Raw genomic sequence first — 18,467 nt, forward strand, 5'->3', positions numbered from 1 at the left:
TCGGGGTGATCCTCTTAAGTCTGCCATGTGGGTCAAACGGGGAGATCCCACAGAAACCGGTTGGCAGTGTCACCGTCCTGCCCCCGATAAAGCCAGCGGAGGGCCCTCAAGCGTTTCCCGACGCGGAGAAAGCGAACATGCCGGTGTTTACCATGGACTATCCCCGTATACAGGTGCCGTTTGAAATCACGCTGTGGGTGCTGCTCGCGTCATTTGCCAAGATTGGTAAGCGCAAACATATCCATGAGAAACAATAAGATAAGGCGAACTAATCCTCCCGCCTACTTAGTTTTAGTATGACCATGTGTGACATTTCATATGGTAATTAATCCAGGTGATCTATTTGACATCTCAACCTGACAGAGGCTCTGAAGAGCAGATAGAATGATCTGAGATCATTTTGGATAAGCTTCTAACCCTTTCACCATTATCAGATGAAAACCACTGTCTCTATTCAAATCTTCATTGTGTGGTTTGGGACCCATGCATGTGTTTACACCGTAACTCTCAGTCAAAAGTATGGAGATGTTGTAACTCAAGTGTCCCCAGCATCCATCTGGCTTGATAGTCCTTTCCAGAGTCACAATGCATGCACCTCCACTCTGATCATCAGGTCGTAGTTACAGGTGGTATCTGAGCATAAGAGCACATCAGGGGAGGCTAGTGGAGGCAGAAATCGGAGGACGAGCTCATTCTAATGCATTACAATGAGCCCGTCCTCTGATTTCTGCTTCCACTGGAGCACATCAACATCCCAAATATCTCTTTCTCTCTCTGGCGTACATGTAACCATTTGTATACCCTTGTGTTTTCTGTGTTTCCCTGCTTATCTGATGCCTTTCTCTCTCTCCTTTTCTCTCCCTCAGGTTTCCATGTGTACCATAAGATCACAGTGTGGGTGCCAGAGTCCTGTCTGCTGATCACCATTGGTCTGATAGTGGGGGCCATCATGCATTCTGTCCACGAGGAGCCCCCCGCTGTCCTCAGCTCCAACGTCTTCTTTCTCTACATGCTGCCCCCCATCGTGCTTGACTCTGGCTACTTCATGCCCACCCGACCCTTCTTTGAGAACATTGGCACGGTACTGCGTTTTGTTTTGTTTCTTGATTTCGGTATTAGTAATAAATAAAAAGAGATTATAATCATACCGGTACGTTACATTGCTTTTGTCCAGTCTCTGGAAACATCTGCTAATTAGTTATTGTGCTTGCAGGTGCTGTGGTTTGCAGTGGTGGGGACTCTGTGGAACAGCATTGGAATAGGGATGTCTCTGTTCGCTGTGTGCCAGATTGAGGCCTTTGGGGTTCAGGATATTAACCTTCAGGAGAACCTGCTGTTTGCCGCCATCATCTCAGCTGTGGACCCTGTGGCTGTGCTCAGTGTGTTTGAGGATGTGAACGTCAATGAGCAGCTCTACATTGTGGTCTTTGGCGAGTGCCTGTTCAACGATGCTGTCACTGTGGTGAGTGTGTGTGTGTGTGTGTGTTTCTTTTTCTTTTTTTAAATGCATGTGTATGTTGTTTGTGTGTGACAACATTACATCATGGTGTTCATGGTGTTTGTAGGCTTATATTACAGCTGAAGAGAGAGGCTTGCTGCTACATGTTTCTCTGCCTTTGTAACTGACATTCTTTGGAGCCTCTGGCTGCTTGTTGCCATAACACACCCGAGCAGTGAGCAAGCCACTGTTAACCAGAGGATGGCACACACACACAATCACCTCCTAGCTGTATGCAACTTACTTTATAGGTCAGTAAAGTACATGAACAAAGACACCTATTAAACCGTGTGTGTACTGAAGTTCACTAGAAGTGGTGACTGGATTGTACAACATTGACACAGGGTATCTGCCCTCTAGGTCCTAAGGCAGAACCCTAACTTTAGATATGCATGCATAATTTAGACTCTGAAATTGTGCTGTGGAAGTTCCAGTAGGATCGGGGCGCTGAGGAGGTGTTGAGTCAGTGGGAACCGTGTCTTTATGTCTGAACACCTCTGTCATTGTCTTCTCTGGTAAAGGTTGGGCTCCAGTTTCAGTGGATACAGTGTGTGGACTATCTCCACTCCCCAGCCTTTTCTGTGGTGAACACTGTCTAGACAAAAAAAGCTTGTGTATGTCTGTACAGAGGACTATATTGTATGTGTGCACGCTTGTTTGTATTTGTCTGAGGTGTCAGTTTGTGTGACAATCTGTGTAGAGAAATGAGAAGAAATTTATTCTGAAGATGTAAGGTGAGTGTGTTTGTCCATAGGCATGTGTGTGCATTTGTTCAGATGCCATCAAACCGGTTTGGGAGGTCACTTTGGCCGTGTGGGTGGAGTTCACACAACGTGTAACACAAGTCTCGGTTGAAGCGGTTTTTCTGTCATAGGTTTCTGGCAGAGATGTGCTGCCTTGCTATAGAGTTGTGTCGATTTGGAGGGAGAGATGGTCATTGTATCGACATCTGGTTGTTTTTCATTTAGCAACCCCCCCCGAATACACACACACACACACACACACACACACACACACACAAACACAAACCCTTACCTATTGTAAGTGTTCAGGAGGGAGTGGTTAGGGCCGTTTGTTTAGTACACAGTAGCTGAGTGGAAAGGATAAGGACAAACATGTCAAGAGAGAGAGAGAAAAATGCACTAGTCACTGCACTAACCAGGGCACCAGCTAGTGCTCCGATCAAGGCAGTAGCAGGGACACTAACCAGGGACACTAACCTGGGACACTAACCAGGTTACTGACTAGCCAATAGAAAGAGATCTGAGAAGATCTGTGGATCCATTGATGTAGCTGGTTGGTTGTACAGTAGTTCTGTCTTTGTCACTGTCTGCTCATGTTGTTTGCACAATAAAGTGTTGAGGCATAATAATGTATCTGTTTATGTTGGCGTTGAAATGTAAAATTGCACTTTGAGGAATTCACTTCTCCGTTCTGTGTCCTCAGCCCTGGGTTGGGTGTCTCTATTACAGACTACTGTAGCGCCTCATGCAAACCGGAACTAACCTGCTGAAAAGTGGTTGACATACATTTAAACCAATGAGCAGAGCAGAAGTCCCATCTATTCCCCTGGCACGGTCATCTCTCAGCTGGGACACTGGGCTGTACCATGGGTGGTTGGCCCTAGGATCAGCCTACTCTCCTCTCTTAATATTATAGGGTTAATGCCAAGCTGACCCTAGATCAGTGTCCAGGAGCATCCCTCACCAGGATCATCGATTTGGTGATTCATTGATAATGATTTTCTAGACCTGTTTCTGTTTTTGGCTTTGGCTTTGACTTTGACATTTAGCCGGGTTTTTCTCCTAAATACCACCTAGGTTTCCTTTTTAATGTTATCAGTCTTTTAAGGAAGCCAGAAGAGAGACAAAGGAAACCAAGGCTTTTCTGGACATTGTGTCCCTTGGTGGGCTTTGGCTGGCTCATTGGTGAGTCATGCTAAGTGCAGTGTGGGTATCACATTGTAAACACAGCAATGCAAACAGAAATGACTGATTGATTCATAAGGTGTGTGATTGGATGTCATGACTCAAGATGCTTGTCCATGACCTCTCACAGGGACTCACTCTGTGACGTGTGTGTGTGTGTGTGTGTGTGTGTGTGTATATGCGCGTGCATGCTTACCCCTACTAGGTTCATATTGAACTCCATTGGTTGATATCTGACTCCTGTGTGTGTGTGTGTGTGTGTGTGTGTGTGTGTGTGTGTGTGTGTGTGTGTGTGTGTGTGTGTGTGTGTGTGTGTGTGTGTGTGTGTGTGTCTCCCTCTCCCTAGGTGCTGTACAACATGTTTAACTTTGTAGCTGAGATGCCTGAGGTGGAGCCTGTGGATGTGTTTCTTGGCGTGGCACGGTTCTTCGTGGTGGGCCTTGGGGGGCTGGGCTTCGGCGTGCTGTTTGGCTTCGTGGCGGCATTCACAACACGCTTCACGTCTAACGTCAGAGAGATAGAGCCACTCTTCATCTTCATGTACAGCTACCTGGCCTACCTGGTGGCTGAGCTGTTTGCCATCTCCAGCATCATGGCGTGAGTGTATTAACACTATGCGCACCCACATACACACACACTCATTTATACTGTGTATATAAACACACACATGCACACACATTTATATATACACATACACACACACTTTTTTTATCTATATCTATATATCTATATATATATATATATAATACGAGCAGTTGAACATTGTACCTAATAAAGAGTGAGTATATATATACACACATACATACACTGTTTTTTTTAAATATATATATATATATATACACACACACACACACACACACACGCATCCAGACTAACCGCCTACTGTCTGTATCTCTCTCCAGCATTGTGACCTGTGCCCTGACTATGAAGTACTACGTGGAGGAGAATGTATCCCAGCGTTCCTGCACCACCATCCGCCACGTGGTGAAGATGCTGGGGACCCTTTCTGAGACCCTCATATTCTTCTTCCTGGGAGTGGTCACCATCACTACAGAGCACGAGTGGAACACTGGATACATCCTGTTTACTCTGCTGTTCGCCTTCCTGTGGAGGGGCCTGGGTAAGGAGGAGAGGGGGTCTGTGTGTGTGTCTGTGTGTGTGTGTGTCTTGAATATGTGCTGTGAGAGAAACCAATTTTCTCAAACATCAATTGGCATTACATATTTGTCAATATTAAAGCTAAGTATTAAATGTTAAAGTTATACTACTGAAACCTTGTATTAACCTTTCACCACTTCCCTTCTAGGTGTCTTGGTGCTGACTCAGATCATTAACCCCTTCCGAACCATCCCCTTCAACTTCAAGGACCAGTTTGGTCTGGCCTACGGTGGCCTGCGAGGAGCAATCTCCTTCGCCCTGGTCTTCACACTCCCTGACACCATCGGCCGCAGGCAACTCTTCATCACCGCCACCATCACCGTCATCCTCTTCACCGTCTTTATCCAGGTAATCTTTTCTTTTCAGATTGCAATTTGTATTATTTTCAGATATTAGATGAAAGGTTTTTCTCCAGGCAGACCCTATTCAGTTAACACTGCAGCATTACTGTGCTTGTTTTAGTTACTCCATCTTGTCCTCTGACGTTGGGTCAGTACCATGTGTCTGTGACAGTGATGTAGTGATCTAGAAGCATGGTGTGGTATCTATCTGATCAAATGTACTGACTCGTCATTGATCTCCTGCTCCATCCATAGGGCATCAGCATACGACCCCTGATCGAGTTTATCAACCTCCGCAGAACCAACCGCAACCTCGACACCATCAACGTTGAGGTTCACTCCAGGGTATGTCACACGACTGTTGTGTGTGTGTGTGTGTGTGTGTCAGGGGAGGCTGGTGGAGGTAGAAATCGGAGGATGGACAGTAATGCATGGAATGAGAAATGGTATCAAACACACGTGAGCCCATCCACCCATCCTCCGATTTCTACCTCCACCAACCGTGTGTGCGCGTGCGTGTGTGTGTGTGTGTGTGGATGTGTGGATGTTCTGTACCAACGGATATGCAGTCTGTTTGTTTGCCCCCACCTGTAACGGCCCCCTCTCTCCTCTCAGCTCATGGAGCACACCATGGCTGGTCTAGAGGACCTCTGCGGTCAGTGGAGCCATTTCTACTGGAAGGACAAGTGAGTCACTTCCTCTTTCATTAGTTCCTGTTCACTTTCAGCCCGCTCCTAACATGCATTTCAATAGTCTAGACTGTAAAGTGTCATTTCTCTTTCTGTAGGTGAAAGCGAACTCCTAATTCCTTAGGGTCATCATTTGCTTTTCGCCTCTGTTTTCAGAATTTCAGTTTAATAACTAAAGAGAGGATTTTCCTTTAGAAAACTGAGCAGCTTTAGGTGTTACCAACCAGCTCCCTGGTTGCATCCCAACAATAGTCTTAGACTGCGACCCTTTCCCTGTTGTCTTTCCTTCATACGGATCTCATGGTACTGCTTTCCTATCAGTTGAAAGTTGCATTCAATTGTGATTTGTTTGTTTTTGTCTCAATTCAACCTGTTCTCTTACTGAACTGAAAGCAAGACTGTCATTTTTAGCTACTCTTCATTTCCCTCTTTGCGGTTTGGATTTGTCGGTGCTATGTTCTGCCTGTGAATGTGTGAGTTGACAGTTCACTGGAATTCGGTGTCATATTCTTACTGCAACTTCCTCTAGTGGGGCTTAAAGTAGCTTAATTTCTTCCCCCTATGATTTGAAACTCTGTCTTGCCCTAAAGGCACCTCCAATCAACCCCCCCCCCCCCCCCCCCCCCCCCCCCCACACACACACACACCTCCACATTCCCTTCCTGTACCACCCCACCCCTGTACACGAGATCCACTTTGTGTTGATGGCTTTCACTTAACCCCTTCCCCTCCCCCCAGTTCCTCTTGGCATTGTTGCAGAGTGAGGCACCAGTCTTCTGGTGGAACAGGTTTGCCTGCACTCTCAATGAAGTTGTCATAGTCAGAACCTGCCCCAAGAAAGTCAAGCAGAGCTCTGTTCTCTTCCCAGGCTGAATGGGTAGGGGATACCTGTATTGAACCAGGGAAAATAAATCAAAGAAATCTAGGACACAGCTAGCACTCTGTGCCAATACACCAACAGTTCATAGAACCTCAACATTGTATTACATGGAAGTTAGAAAGGCTTTGATACCTTTTGTTTCAATCATTTTACCATCACTCCATTATGACTGTCAAATGCTTCGGACTTTAGGTTGTGTTCAGGCTTATTGATTAAGTAAATGAATCTCTCTTCCTCTATGTCAGGTTTATGAAGTTTAACAACCGGATCTTGCGTAAGATCCTGATCCGGGACAACCGGGCTGAGTCCAGTATCGTGGCGCTGTACAAGAAGCTGGAGCTGCAGAATGCCATGGAGATCCTGGATACGGTGGCGGGAGACATCAGCGCTGCTCCGTCCCTCCTGTCTGTGTAGTACGTCACCTCTCCTTTCTCTCTCTCTCTCCCTCGCTTCCTCTCCCTCGCTCCCTCTCCACCCCTAGCTTTCTCTCCCTCCCCCTCCATCCCTAGCTTTCTCTCCTACCCTCCCTCCCTCCTCACCTGTAAAGCAGTGCAGGACAGGAGGGGTAATGATGACTAAGCATTCTGTGATTGGTGTCGTTTCTCATCTAGCGAGGAGAAGAAGAGCTCTGCCAAACCCAAGAGGAAGTTCCAGGCTGCTGACCTGAGGAACATGCATGATATCCTGTCCAAGAACATGTACAAGATCAGACAACGGGTGAGGCGCTTATCACATCTCTCTCTTTCTCTCTCTCTCTCTCTCTGTCTGTTCTCTTTTATTTGGGGCCCAAAGACTTGTCTGGTCACCTGGTCAGGAAAAACTCCTGGCCCCTACTTATTACACATGGGGAACAAGACAGAATAAAGAAGCAAATATAAGCATATAAAGAAGCACTTATGTTCAATTTTACATTGAGTGTCTTTACATGGAGGAGCCTGCTCAAAACCAGAGCCCTAGTCATTTCATACTTGTTTGTACTGTGCAAATGTGTGGTTGGCATTACTTTTGCATGAGTGACATCATCTTCTGAAATGCTCTCCTGAAAGCGTTGTTGTTGGCGAATAGGGAGTGTGAGTGTGTTTTTATTTGATGGGATTGTCTGTTTGTTTTTCACAGTGGCCTCTCCCTCCCATTTCTCTGCCTCCTTCCTCACAATCAGGCATACCCCCTACCCCCCCCCCCCCCCCCCCCCTTAGAACACCTGGTACTGTCAATCAACTAACAACCCATGGGAGGGAATAAACCCACCTGGAGAGGGAGATAGTTGTGTGTTGATAGACTCCCTACCTCTCAATAGAGGATAGATCGACTGACGGACACATAGAAAGAGAGACAGATGAATGGTGGGACTTGTGGTTGGAACAATAAACAGATTAGTGTGAGAAAGGGCAGTTTTGTTTGTTGTTGGGCCCTGCCTAATGGCTGCGGGGTAGAGCGTCAGAGAGTGTTGCTTTCGACATGGAATGTATCTCAGATGCCTCCTTTCCATAGGAGAGGGAGTTACGGTAGCTTGTAAAGCACAAACGGAGCCTGGGATTCTCCAGAGGTGCCCTGTTCACCAGACAGGTGTGATCAGCTATGGTTGGATAAACACTAGACTAGAGCCACAGACGTGGGCAGAGCTAGGGCTGTGTTGTAAAAGATCAAAGCTGTGAGAGGCTCTGTAGAGATTGCTGTCTGATTGTGTAAGCAGGAACACATAGCAGCACTTTAGTGTCTAATGGGGGGCTGTAAGCTGGGTGGGACAGAGGTGTTTGAAGATGGCCTGTTAAAGTTGTGAGCATCTGCTGCCACCTGTTGATGTGAACTACCAAACTCAGTTGATCCTGAACCTCTAAGGCTGTGGCCAACTTGAAGCCCCACGACAGCTAGTTTTGCTTCCTGGCTTTTCTTTTCTTGAAAAAAAACAAAAACACAGAGGGATGACGTTAGTTATTCACAGAGGTATTTGGGAAGCTAACGGCAGATATAGCTAGGAGCAATTTCGAATAAAATGTGTCGAAAGGTTGTTTGACTTAAAAAAACTGATGAAGGGGTTTCAGAGGGTTATATTTGACTCTGGGTGTTAACTTTACAAACAGGCATGTCACACTTTCAAAAATGTAATACGTCACGGAACGTGGGAAAATGGTTTTAGGAGGAGCTAAGAAAGTAGAATGTATCACCCAAAATACTTAGACCTAAATGGCAATATTCAGACTTGAATCATTGTGCAATAACATTGTGCAGCACCAGGATGTCATATATTAGCTTACAAGTTAATTGTGTAACATATTTTGTGTTGGTGTGTGTCTGTGTTGTCAGACGGTGGCCTACACCAACAAGCACTCATTGCCCAATGACAGTCAGACTAAAGAGATCCTGATCCGCCGCCACACCAGCGTCCGTCGCAGCCTCCGACCAGGGAGCTTCAAGGGTTCGGTAAGCACTAGGATGGAGGGGTGGGGTGGTGGGAAGGGGGCTTAGCCTGGGCACTGTGTCAAGCTAAATAAAGCAAGATAACCTAATGACTAGATTATCCTACTTTACAGTGGCAGTCAGGAAACAAAACAGTAATTCAATTCGTCACTGTTTATGTAAACATAAGAACATTTGAGATACTCAGATACGAAAACATTTAAGAGTGAAAATCACCATACGTGTGTTTCCCTGTGTTTAAAACTGTTTTTAGAACAAATGTTAGATGTTTTCTTTAAGGTAGTTCATTAGATTACAGAAATATTTCAGGAATCAGTTTAACAGGAAATTCCATTGTTTTTGTAACTTCTTTAGAATGAATGAGTTCTGACCTTACCCTCATCCACTTTTCTTGGAATACGTTTTTTTTCTCTCTCTCTCTCTCTCTGTTTTACTCCCCCAGGAGGTGACCAAGTCCCAGAAATACTTCTCTCTGCCTGCTGGGAAGAATCTGGACTCTCATTTTCCTCCGAAGAGACATAGCCAGACTGGTAAGAATCACTGTTGCCTTCAACCTCTCCCTCTCAATGGATCTTTACCTGCCCCCCCTGTCTTTTAGGCTGCATCTCTCAGCAGTCCAGTGCCTTCCACCACTCATCTCCTCTCCTTTATAAGCAATGCGAAAGTTCAACTGCTGACAGAAGTCTTTCTCTCTGTCTCAGATAATGAGGAAACTATGTCGGAGACAGCCTACCCCTCAGCCAGGTCCAGGTTTGGTCAGCCTGGCCGTTCCTCCTCCAGAGCCATGCTTCCCCTACGTAGGCTGGACACCCTGACGGAGGTGCCCTCCGTGGTCGACCTGGTGGATGAGAGGAGGGGTGACCGAGGGGTGAGGGGTCGTGGCAAGCCCAGAATAAACTCCTCCTCCAGTGACTCCCGTGTTCCCGCCCACCAACGTGGCTTTGAACCCTCCGCTGGCTTCTCAGGTGACCTTGGCAACGGAGAACATGGTCCAGAGGGGGAACAGCCCCCGTCTTCCCCCCATGCCTGGACCGTAGATCCTAGGGACAGTGACAACAGTGAAACACGGAACCCCCTCCTCAGGAAGCCTCAGTGGAACCCTAAGAAGCCCTAGAACCCCTGAGAACCAATGGGCTCCCAGTCGCAGCCGGACTGCTAAGGGCTGGCCCTTCCTTTCTAGAATGGCTTCAGGATGATTCCAGAACCTCAGAAATGTGAAGTGTCAAATACTACATGAGCAGAATGCACTACATAGGGGACATGGACAATGGAACATTCTCCAAAGAGGAGAGACTGGACTGGTGTATACTCAAGATGATAAACCGTTCTTAGCATTTCACTTTGTGAAATTACAAAATGGTTGGGATTCTGGCATCTTACCCTAACCCTGCCTCTGTAGGTCTTGCCTACTAGGTTTCAAATACATAATTTAATAGCTTTTAACCCAGAGACTTTTCTATATGAATGTAGGTGAATCTACTTCAAGAAGCAGCTCTGTTCCTACATCCTGCTCAATGTAGTGTAAGTAGTTATTATATTTTTTATTTCTTGTTGTGTCAGACTGGTAAGTGAAGGTCCAGGCTGTGTAAATACTCAGATTCTACTGAATGGCCTGATTTGGTTTCACTGTAGTCTTCTGGAGACCATTCGTGTGTAAACCAGTTCCTGAAGGACCACAGTCTGTTATAGTACTGACCCTCATGAAAATATCCATGTTATTTTATCATAATGTATAATAAAATGTCTTTTGAAAACAGTTTCAATAACTGATTTCTCTCTTCAGTTTTCCATTGACTAGATGCTAGATGAGTACTCTCTGTAGATATGGGGTGATTGTATAACTCTAAAAACATTCATGCAGACTTGAGACTTCAGTGACCCATCATAACAAGAGAAATAATGAAAACCTGACTGGGTTTAATCATTTGGGTATTGTCAGTGGAAGTTAGTGGGATAGTTAAAGAATTACATATGACGAACAATTAACAAATAGACTTTTATTTCATTGTCACGATATTGGATCTAATCTTCTTAACATGAATCAGTACAATTGTTTTGTCTTCATTGCATTCAGTTGTATATGGGTGACTGTAAGGACAACCCCAACAATTGAGCGTAAAATGAACCCTTAATTTAAAAATAACAAGGAACAAAAAATCTAAATGTAAGCCCACCTCTCGATGAATTAATGAATGTATATAATATCAATATAGGAGTGTTAAAATCTTTAAATAAACAAAAAGTTTATAAAAAGTAACACGGTTCTGACATTGGAATTTAACAGGGGGGGGGGGGTCCTGTTGTCCATTGACAGTAATAAGTGGTTACAGGGGAGAAGGGGAAAGTTGCTCGCAAAGTTTAGTGTTTCACCCCTTTTTTGGAGAATAGGCTGGCCCTTCAGCTCTGTCCCTTCCCTGGTGGAAATAGAAGGAGCATTGTGGGAAATGTAGTGCATTGTCAGAACAATAAAGAGGCTTTCATTAACTGTTTGTAGTGGTTAAATAGGAAGAACAGGATGATGTCAGAGTGGAAGACTAGAATTTAGTGTTTTTAGGTGTTGGTTATTGTCTCTGATGAGAGACATAAAGTGTATATTCTTATATGAACCATAACTGGATGTGCCAATGGCACATGACCCATATAAGGTCATTTAGCTTCAGCCTGTACGCACCAGGGGAGGCTAGTGGAGGTAGAAATCAGAGGACGGGCTCATTGTAATACATGGAATGGAATGAGGAATGGTCAGTCCATTCCATTCCTTGCATTACAATGAGCCTGTCCTCCGATTTCTACCTCCGCCAGCCTCCCCTGATACACACGCCCTCACTCCTTTTACAGAGGCCTACAGGCCCGGGTGTACATGGTTGCCTTAGCAACACTGCACATAGGGTTTTCACGACCCCCCCCTCTCTCTGTTTAGGGGACTGCAATGCTGGTGACTAGTCCTTCTTTTTGGCGCTGTTATGTCATCGCTCCGAGACCAAACCAATAGAACAGCGGAGACACAGCTCCATCAACAGCTAAGAAACAGACAACAAAACAACACCCCGACACTCAACAACAAACAACCAGAACAATCTCTGACAGTCTCCAGCGCTAACCTTCTTCAGACTCCTCATCCTGTCAGTGGTGGTTTTGTATTCGTGCTCTCTCTCCTTCTCTCTCTCTTCCTTTCTCTCATTAAATCGTTCACTCTTGTCTCAGAGTTTGGCCTCTTTACCCTTGCCCCTCCCATCCCACTTAGGGATCCTGACCAGCAGTAGCGCCACAGCGGCTAATGCTAACCCTACTCCCAGACTGGCGGGGCCGCAGGGGCTGAACTCCTGGGCCAGGCCCGAGAGGAGTGGGGCGAGGATGCGTCCCACAGCCGTCACAGACTGCCCTGCTCCTATCAGTGTCCCGCTGGCCTGGACGCCCCCTCTCTGCAGCTCCAGGTCTGTGATGCAGGTGCGTCCGATGGTGGTGGAGATAGCAAAGAAGGTGGAGCTGAGCAGCACCTGCCAGACGTTGGGCGCGGCGGCGTACAGGAGGATAAGGAGGCAGGTGAGCACGGTGGAGTGGAGGAGGAGAGCCGGCATGTTGTTGCCGTACAGCTTGGTCACTGGTCCCACCAGACATCCAGCCAGGGCTCCCAGGGTGCTGCTGTAGCTGATCAGGTAGCCTGTCGCCTTGGGCTTGATGGAGAAGCGCTCCTCCATGGCCAGGGAGAAGTTGCTGTAGTACAGCATGATGGCTATGGCCATAAGCAGACGCACCAGGAACAGGTCCCACATGTCGGAGGAGGCCACCACGCGGATCTTGGAGCCCACTGAGGACAGCTGTCTCCAGGCAGGTTGAAGTAGGGACACTTCCCCCCAACTGCGACCCCCCTGGTCCTTCTCTGGAGCCCCTGGCCCTGCTGCCGATGCCTTGACGTGGTTGTTCCCATGGGAACAGTTGTGCTGTGCCGAGGCCTTGGCGTTGTTGTCATGGCAGGCTTTGCTAGCGCTGCTGTTGGAGTTAGCATCGGTGAGGTAGGTTAGCGTCTCGCTCCAGGGTAGCATCCACACCAGGCCTGGAACAAAACAAATACTGATGGATGAAAATTAAGCATAGAGAGTCTCTGTCTGTTTCTCTGTCTGTTTGTCTGTGTCTCTGTGTGTGTCTCTCTCTCTCTCTCTCTCTCTCTCTCTCTCTTACCTGCATTGATTAGGAATATGGCAGCGCAGGTGAAGGAGGAGGTATAGAAGCCCCCCTCATGTTCTGTGAGGTATCCCCCCACCACAGGTCCCAGTATGAAGCCCACGCTGGAGGCTGCATTAAAGTGCCCCATCACCAGAGGGCGCTCTGATTCAGTGACCAGGTCAGACAGCAGGGCTCTGCAGATGGACAAGGAGTGCTTGAACAGTCCTGTGGGAGACACGATAAAGCACACAGACAAATGATGTACTATATTTAGGAGTGACAGCGTTACTGACAGATGATGTAATGCACTATGTTTCGTCAAATGTGGGGGCAGGTGGTGATGTGTCTATGTACTATGTTTCACCAAATGCGGCAGGTCCCATTTTTTTAGGTCAGTAAAGCACCATTTTTTTCATCACACATATGATTCAGACCTTTAGAGGTATGTCTTAGGTTCGAATTTCTAAACAGCTTGTAGGTCAAAGAGAAAGAGCCACCATGCCATTGTTATAACAGCACTGGGGGAGTAAAAACCTTGATAACCCCTGCACAATGCTCCCACCCTATAACAGAGACCGCCATTCCCCATGTCCATATTATTGGGTCACCATATGCTTTTATCTATGTGATGCGTTTTGTTTTGATATGATGTATAGTGTGTCCTCTGTGAGAATGCACTTTAAAACTAAATAAAACTTTAAACTTAAACTTGGAACTCTCCCCCTCTCTCTCCTTCGTCTCCGCCCGCTGCGTGACTCACCCACAGGTATCCGGGCGAGCACAAACAGGGCGATGCTGGTCGACATCCCCAGCAGTCCATAACCCAGAGCGCTCAGCAGCAGACAAGTCAGCATAGAGTACCGCCTCCCCACCACATCACTCCAACTGCCCTGCCAATCACAAACACTTACATCACACACAGGAAGTGACATATAGGGACAGTGTCACTTGTCTCTCCTCACAACATAACATTGCCGGAGAGAGGGTGACATTTACACATTAGCATCTTCCTTTCCTTCATTCTTCCTTCAAAACCCTAATCTGTAGTACAGTATATAAAGCTCCAGGTACACCTCTACCATACTGATTTTACCTGTCCCATTCTTTTCAGATCAGTGAAGGTGAAGGAGGGTGGGACAAGGGAATGAAGCCACTGTACTGTATTGAGACGCATTCTGATTCTCTGACTCCTCAGGCAATAACTTGAACGATTGAAAATGAGAGGCCGTTCCCTCTGAGGTCCTACCATGTGGATGTGTGTGTGAGAAATCAGGTGACCTAAAACTGAGGAATCCATCTCAGCTAAGCCACCGAGGCGCCTCCATTATACTGAGATATGAATGACTGACACACACACACACACACATGGTCAGACGCATTAAAACATACTGTACACGTAATACGTAGAAGAACACATGCACGTATGTGCGTGCACTGGGCACTCTCACACGCGCACCCACCCATCCACACACCCGTGCGTGCGTGCGTACACACACACACACACACACACACACACACACACACACACACACACACACACACACACACACACACACACACACACACACACACACACACACAGAGGATGATAATATAATGAAATCAGGGCCAATTGAATTTGCTGTGTTCTGGATGTTGCCTGTGGGGATTACCACAGAGACCTGGCTGTTCCCTCCATCCCTCCCTGTCAGTCCGCGACCACAAACAACTCCTTCTCTCTTTAATTTGTTGCATGACCTCTGAGATTTAAACCAATTTCAGGAGACATGGGAGGATGGGAAGGGCCTTAGAGAGCTCTGAGAATCTCTTTCTTCAGATGCCTTTCTCACCGTACAGTAACATGTCTTGTTAAGAAAAAATAATTTGTAGGAATTTGTTCATGTTAATTATGTGTTAATGGTTAGGACATGGTGGAACATCACTCCAGTTCTGACGTGCCATCAGACCTTCAGATGCTGACATTGTTGAGGAGACCAATTAATACACAGTCAGGAAAGCTCTTAGGGTAGAGCATCTATGGAATGGGTGAAATGTGTGTGTGTGCACGTGTGTGCACGTGTGTCTGTGTGTTTCCTCAACGACTCAACCTTAAAAATACCAGAAATGATTCACTTTACCATTCAGGGTTTATAGTAAGACAACAACCGGTCAGTTTGTCTTTAACATGTTCTCCTGTAACTTGGACAGACAGAGTGAGACTAACTGGTATCAATTAAAGTGGAAACAAAGTCAATACTTACAACTATAGTGCTAGAGAAGAGCTGTAAGATGCCATATGTGGAGCCTGAAACATACATCAAAACAACGGGTTCATATTAGGTCACACTCACACATGTCTAACTGAGGCTAGGAAGAGAGGTGTTCATTAAGATAGCCGGATGCTAATCGCTACAGTGGTGAGCCATCAGCCAGTACACAACACAATCAGAGCCCACATACATATGAAATTGGTCAAGGATCACTTGAGCTGCTGATTTGAGAACCACAATGTTACAGCTTGGTAGATTCCTAATGTCACACAGAAGGCAATCCTAAAACTCTGTTTTAGAGGTACAGTATGTTCTAGATTAATTGTATCAAAGAAGGGAGTGTCTGCACATTCAGTATCAATGCCTAATTTCAATTTATGAGCCAAGACGAAACATGAACTGCATCTGTGCCTTTCTTAGTTGGGAAATATGCTAATTAATGTCTCTATCTTGCCTATCTTGCCTAGGTTGAACTTTGTTACACTCTTACAACACCAGAAGCATCTACTAAATGACCATGTTATTCCAGCGACCCACCTACTATCCCAGCCACAGTGGGGCTGGCCCCCAACGCCTTCACATGGTGACTCAACAAAGGGATGATCATGCTCACCCCAAACAGGTCCTGCAAGGGAGAGACAGAGAGAACCAACAATGTAGGATATTACTGCATGATTGCAGCAAGTGTACACTCCCTGGACTGTACAGTCAGTTCAATAATCCAGTGAGGAGTCTGCTGGTTTGGGTCACCTTTTAAATCAGCAACTGATTGACACTGGGTGATAAAATAGCCTACAGGAGAGTGTATCAGGACAGTCTAGGGCCAAAAGAGATAGTATGCATAGGGGAAAAGTCTGGACAAGGGTTAGTCTAGAGAGAGATAAACACTCACGACAGCCTGTTTATCAGGTTTTCTGAGACGGGCTCCAGACTGACTCTTGCCAGAGACTTGATTGAAGTCACACTGTAGCTCCTGCAGTGCCATGGCCCTACCCATTAAACTAACAGTTTAATTCTCTGTTAACTTTTGTGTGTGTGTGTGTGTGTGTGGGTGTGTGTAGGGTGTGTGTAGGGTGTGTGTGTGTGTGTTGTTCAGAATCAGAGGTTTCACAAGGGAGTTGGCTTTGGGTGAGAATGTTGCTGAGAGGGCCAGAGGCTATGTATGAGCTGGACTGCGCTTTATACTTTTGTCCTCTTTTTTTCTTGTCTTCTCTGGCATGGAAAGGGCAAGGACTTTTTCCTAACCTCATTAACTAACTGGGAAAAACTCACTATACAAGGATAAACTCTCAGGTTATGAAGGCCATGCAAGGGTGAAACCATTAGAATATACTCACATGAGCTGCAATCCAATGTTACCAAAATTATCTTACATCACTGACATTCTGTGACTTCAAATAACATTCAATAAACATGATCTCACGAAATATCCATGCAGTGCAACTGCATCATTTGCAGTTACAACACCCTGACTGCTTCACAGAATAAAATGTAATAGCCCTCTGTAGGACCAAATCACAGATTGTCAGATACTGCACACTCAACACGTTTTTTTTGACAGCTGCTAATTGTGGGACCATCAATCCGTGTATTAGAAATAGGCCTAGTTCGATAAGCAATCAAGTAGCCTTGGTGTCAAGAAAATCGTTTTCCGACTTGACTGATTTAAAACCCAGAGTTCATCTAAATCACTCGCTGTTAAAACCAACATCACCCCATTCCATTTATCATTTTGCAGCCATCAAATCTAGGGGGCGTAACGTAGCAGAAATTCTGCAGAATAAATATTGAGTATGACTGTAGCCTACAATGATGAGTTATCACTCTATCCACAGTACCGTATACAGTTGTGAACAACAGCTAGATCAATAAACGAAATCACAAGCATTTGCATTCGCAAAAACGTTTAAAAAGTGTCACCTTGTGACAGTTTTTCTACCGAAAGTTATTAAAGCATAAGAACATTAGGCTATTATAACGTGTTCATATCAAGCTACATGCTCAAGGAACGCTACAATGTTTTACTTACCATGAATCCCACAACATAGATACATTGTATAATCCGCGATCGTCCCCTTGGTTTCTGAAATATGCTACATTTCGCGTTATTCATTCTTCCGCAATGACAGCTCGCTGATGCGGAAGCGCTCACTGGCTGCATCAGTGCCGATCATCCACAACAAAAAACACCCCCACGGTCAAAGGAATGTTCGCACTCATCAGGGGTGTTCGTATTCGATTCAACTTCAACCCTCTTCAAGTGAGTCGGAAGAGGTTACCCATCCTGTTATATAGCGTCAAAGAGAGACTAAGTTGTGTTGAAATTTATCCACTAAGACATCTGATAAATGTTTAAGTAGCAAAATTGCCTGGATATGGCATTTAGTGAACCACGCGCTTTACCAGGTGGTATCGACCTGATATCAGAAAGTAACATTTTGCGCTCGATTCGAATACAGCACTAGAATTGGCCTGGTCCAAGAAGTCTCAATCAGGCCAAAATTAAAATTCAGATCAAATCTGAATTGTGAGAGTTAGCAAAAGTTATTGTTTTTGTCACCCGGGTGTTTTCCTATTGTCAGGAAATTATTATCTGGATCTGTAGACTTTATGCCATTTTTGGGACAATTTTAGTCTCAACTGTAAAACAATAAGCTTACAAGGGTTGATAGACTGTACATAACAGCACATCCTACTTCATACTGGAACGTATCCTAATGTCATGCAGGGAAAGCTATAGCCATGGTATTATCATCTTCTTTTTGGTAGATTATTTGTGGTTTTGTAGTTGCTTCTGCTCCACCTACTGGACATGGCTGGAATTTAAGGCTATCTTCATGCAACTGTTTCAAAAAGTGGCTAATCTCGTTGAGAGACCAGGTTTAGCAGGTCTGGCTACGCGAGACCTAACAGTACCATGTCTTTCTTGGGTACACACAACACTACCGTCATATCTGACACCTCATGACAGAAACATAACAGTATTCTCTCACTCCCCCACATTTTTCACTCTTTTGGACCTAAGAGCTTTGCAGGGATCACATTAATGTTGTCTGACGCCACCTCATGTCAAGCCTGGCATTATCTGTGATATGCACCCCCCCCAGATGAGATCCGAGATGTCAGAGGGAATGCCCCCCCC

General features: G+C 45.7%; 2 protein-coding genes across 3 annotated transcripts in view; one reads left to right on the plus strand and one right to left on the minus strand.

Moving 5' to 3' along the window:
- slc9a2 (solute carrier family 9 member 2) overlaps positions 1 to 10,669 on the plus strand; it is an 11,015-nt gene extending 346 nt beyond the window's left edge. Inside the window, exons 1-13 of the mRNA XM_083681268.1 lie at positions 1 to 225; positions 867 to 1,081; positions 1,214 to 1,462; positions 3,773 to 4,023; positions 4,329 to 4,546; positions 4,733 to 4,932; positions 5,181 to 5,270; positions 5,541 to 5,611; positions 6,740 to 6,907; positions 7,106 to 7,211; positions 8,799 to 8,915; positions 9,355 to 9,442; positions 9,614 to 10,669. The exon at positions 1 to 225 is cut by the window's left edge and continues 346 nt beyond it. Coding sequence (XP_083537394.1) covers positions 1 to 225; positions 867 to 1,081; positions 1,214 to 1,462; positions 3,773 to 4,023; positions 4,329 to 4,546; positions 4,733 to 4,932; positions 5,181 to 5,270; positions 5,541 to 5,611; positions 6,740 to 6,907; positions 7,106 to 7,211; positions 8,799 to 8,915; positions 9,355 to 9,442; positions 9,614 to 10,026 — 2,411 coding nt within the window. The 3' untranslated portion in view covers positions 10,027 to 10,669. The remainder of the gene's footprint in view (positions 226 to 866; positions 1,082 to 1,213; positions 1,463 to 3,772; positions 4,024 to 4,328; positions 4,547 to 4,732; positions 4,933 to 5,180; positions 5,271 to 5,540; positions 5,612 to 6,739; positions 6,908 to 7,105; positions 7,212 to 8,798; positions 8,916 to 9,354; positions 9,443 to 9,613) is intronic.
- Positions 10,670 to 10,798: 129 nt separating this feature from the next.
- Positions 10,799 to 17,475, minus strand: mfsd9 (major facilitator superfamily domain containing 9). Of its 2 annotated transcripts, XM_083681269.1 has the most exons (6): positions 17,355 to 17,475; positions 15,863 to 15,950; positions 15,317 to 15,360; positions 13,837 to 13,966; positions 13,092 to 13,301; positions 10,799 to 12,966 (listed from the first exon to the last, which is right to left on the minus strand). In XM_083681269.1, the coding sequence occupies exons 1-6, from the start codon at positions 17,436 to 17,438 to the stop codon at positions 12,113 to 12,115; spliced, it is 1,410 nt and encodes a 469-aa protein (XP_083537395.1). In that variant the 5' UTR covers positions 17,439 to 17,475; the 3' UTR covers positions 10,799 to 12,112. The 2 variants fall into 2 exon arrangements, with proteins under 2 accessions (XP_083537395.1, XP_083537396.1); XM_083681270.1 differs by lacking the exons at positions 15,863 to 15,950; positions 17,355 to 17,475 and having other exon boundaries at positions 13,837 to 13,961; positions 15,317 to 15,339.
- Between the last annotated feature and the right edge of the window lie 992 nt (positions 17,476 to 18,467).

Source organism: Argentina silus (genome assembly GCF_951799395.1).
Source record: "Argentina silus genome assembly, chromosome: 12".
In the NCBI taxonomy this organism is placed as follows: Eukaryota; Metazoa; Chordata; class Actinopteri; order Argentiniformes; family Argentinidae; genus Argentina; species Argentina silus.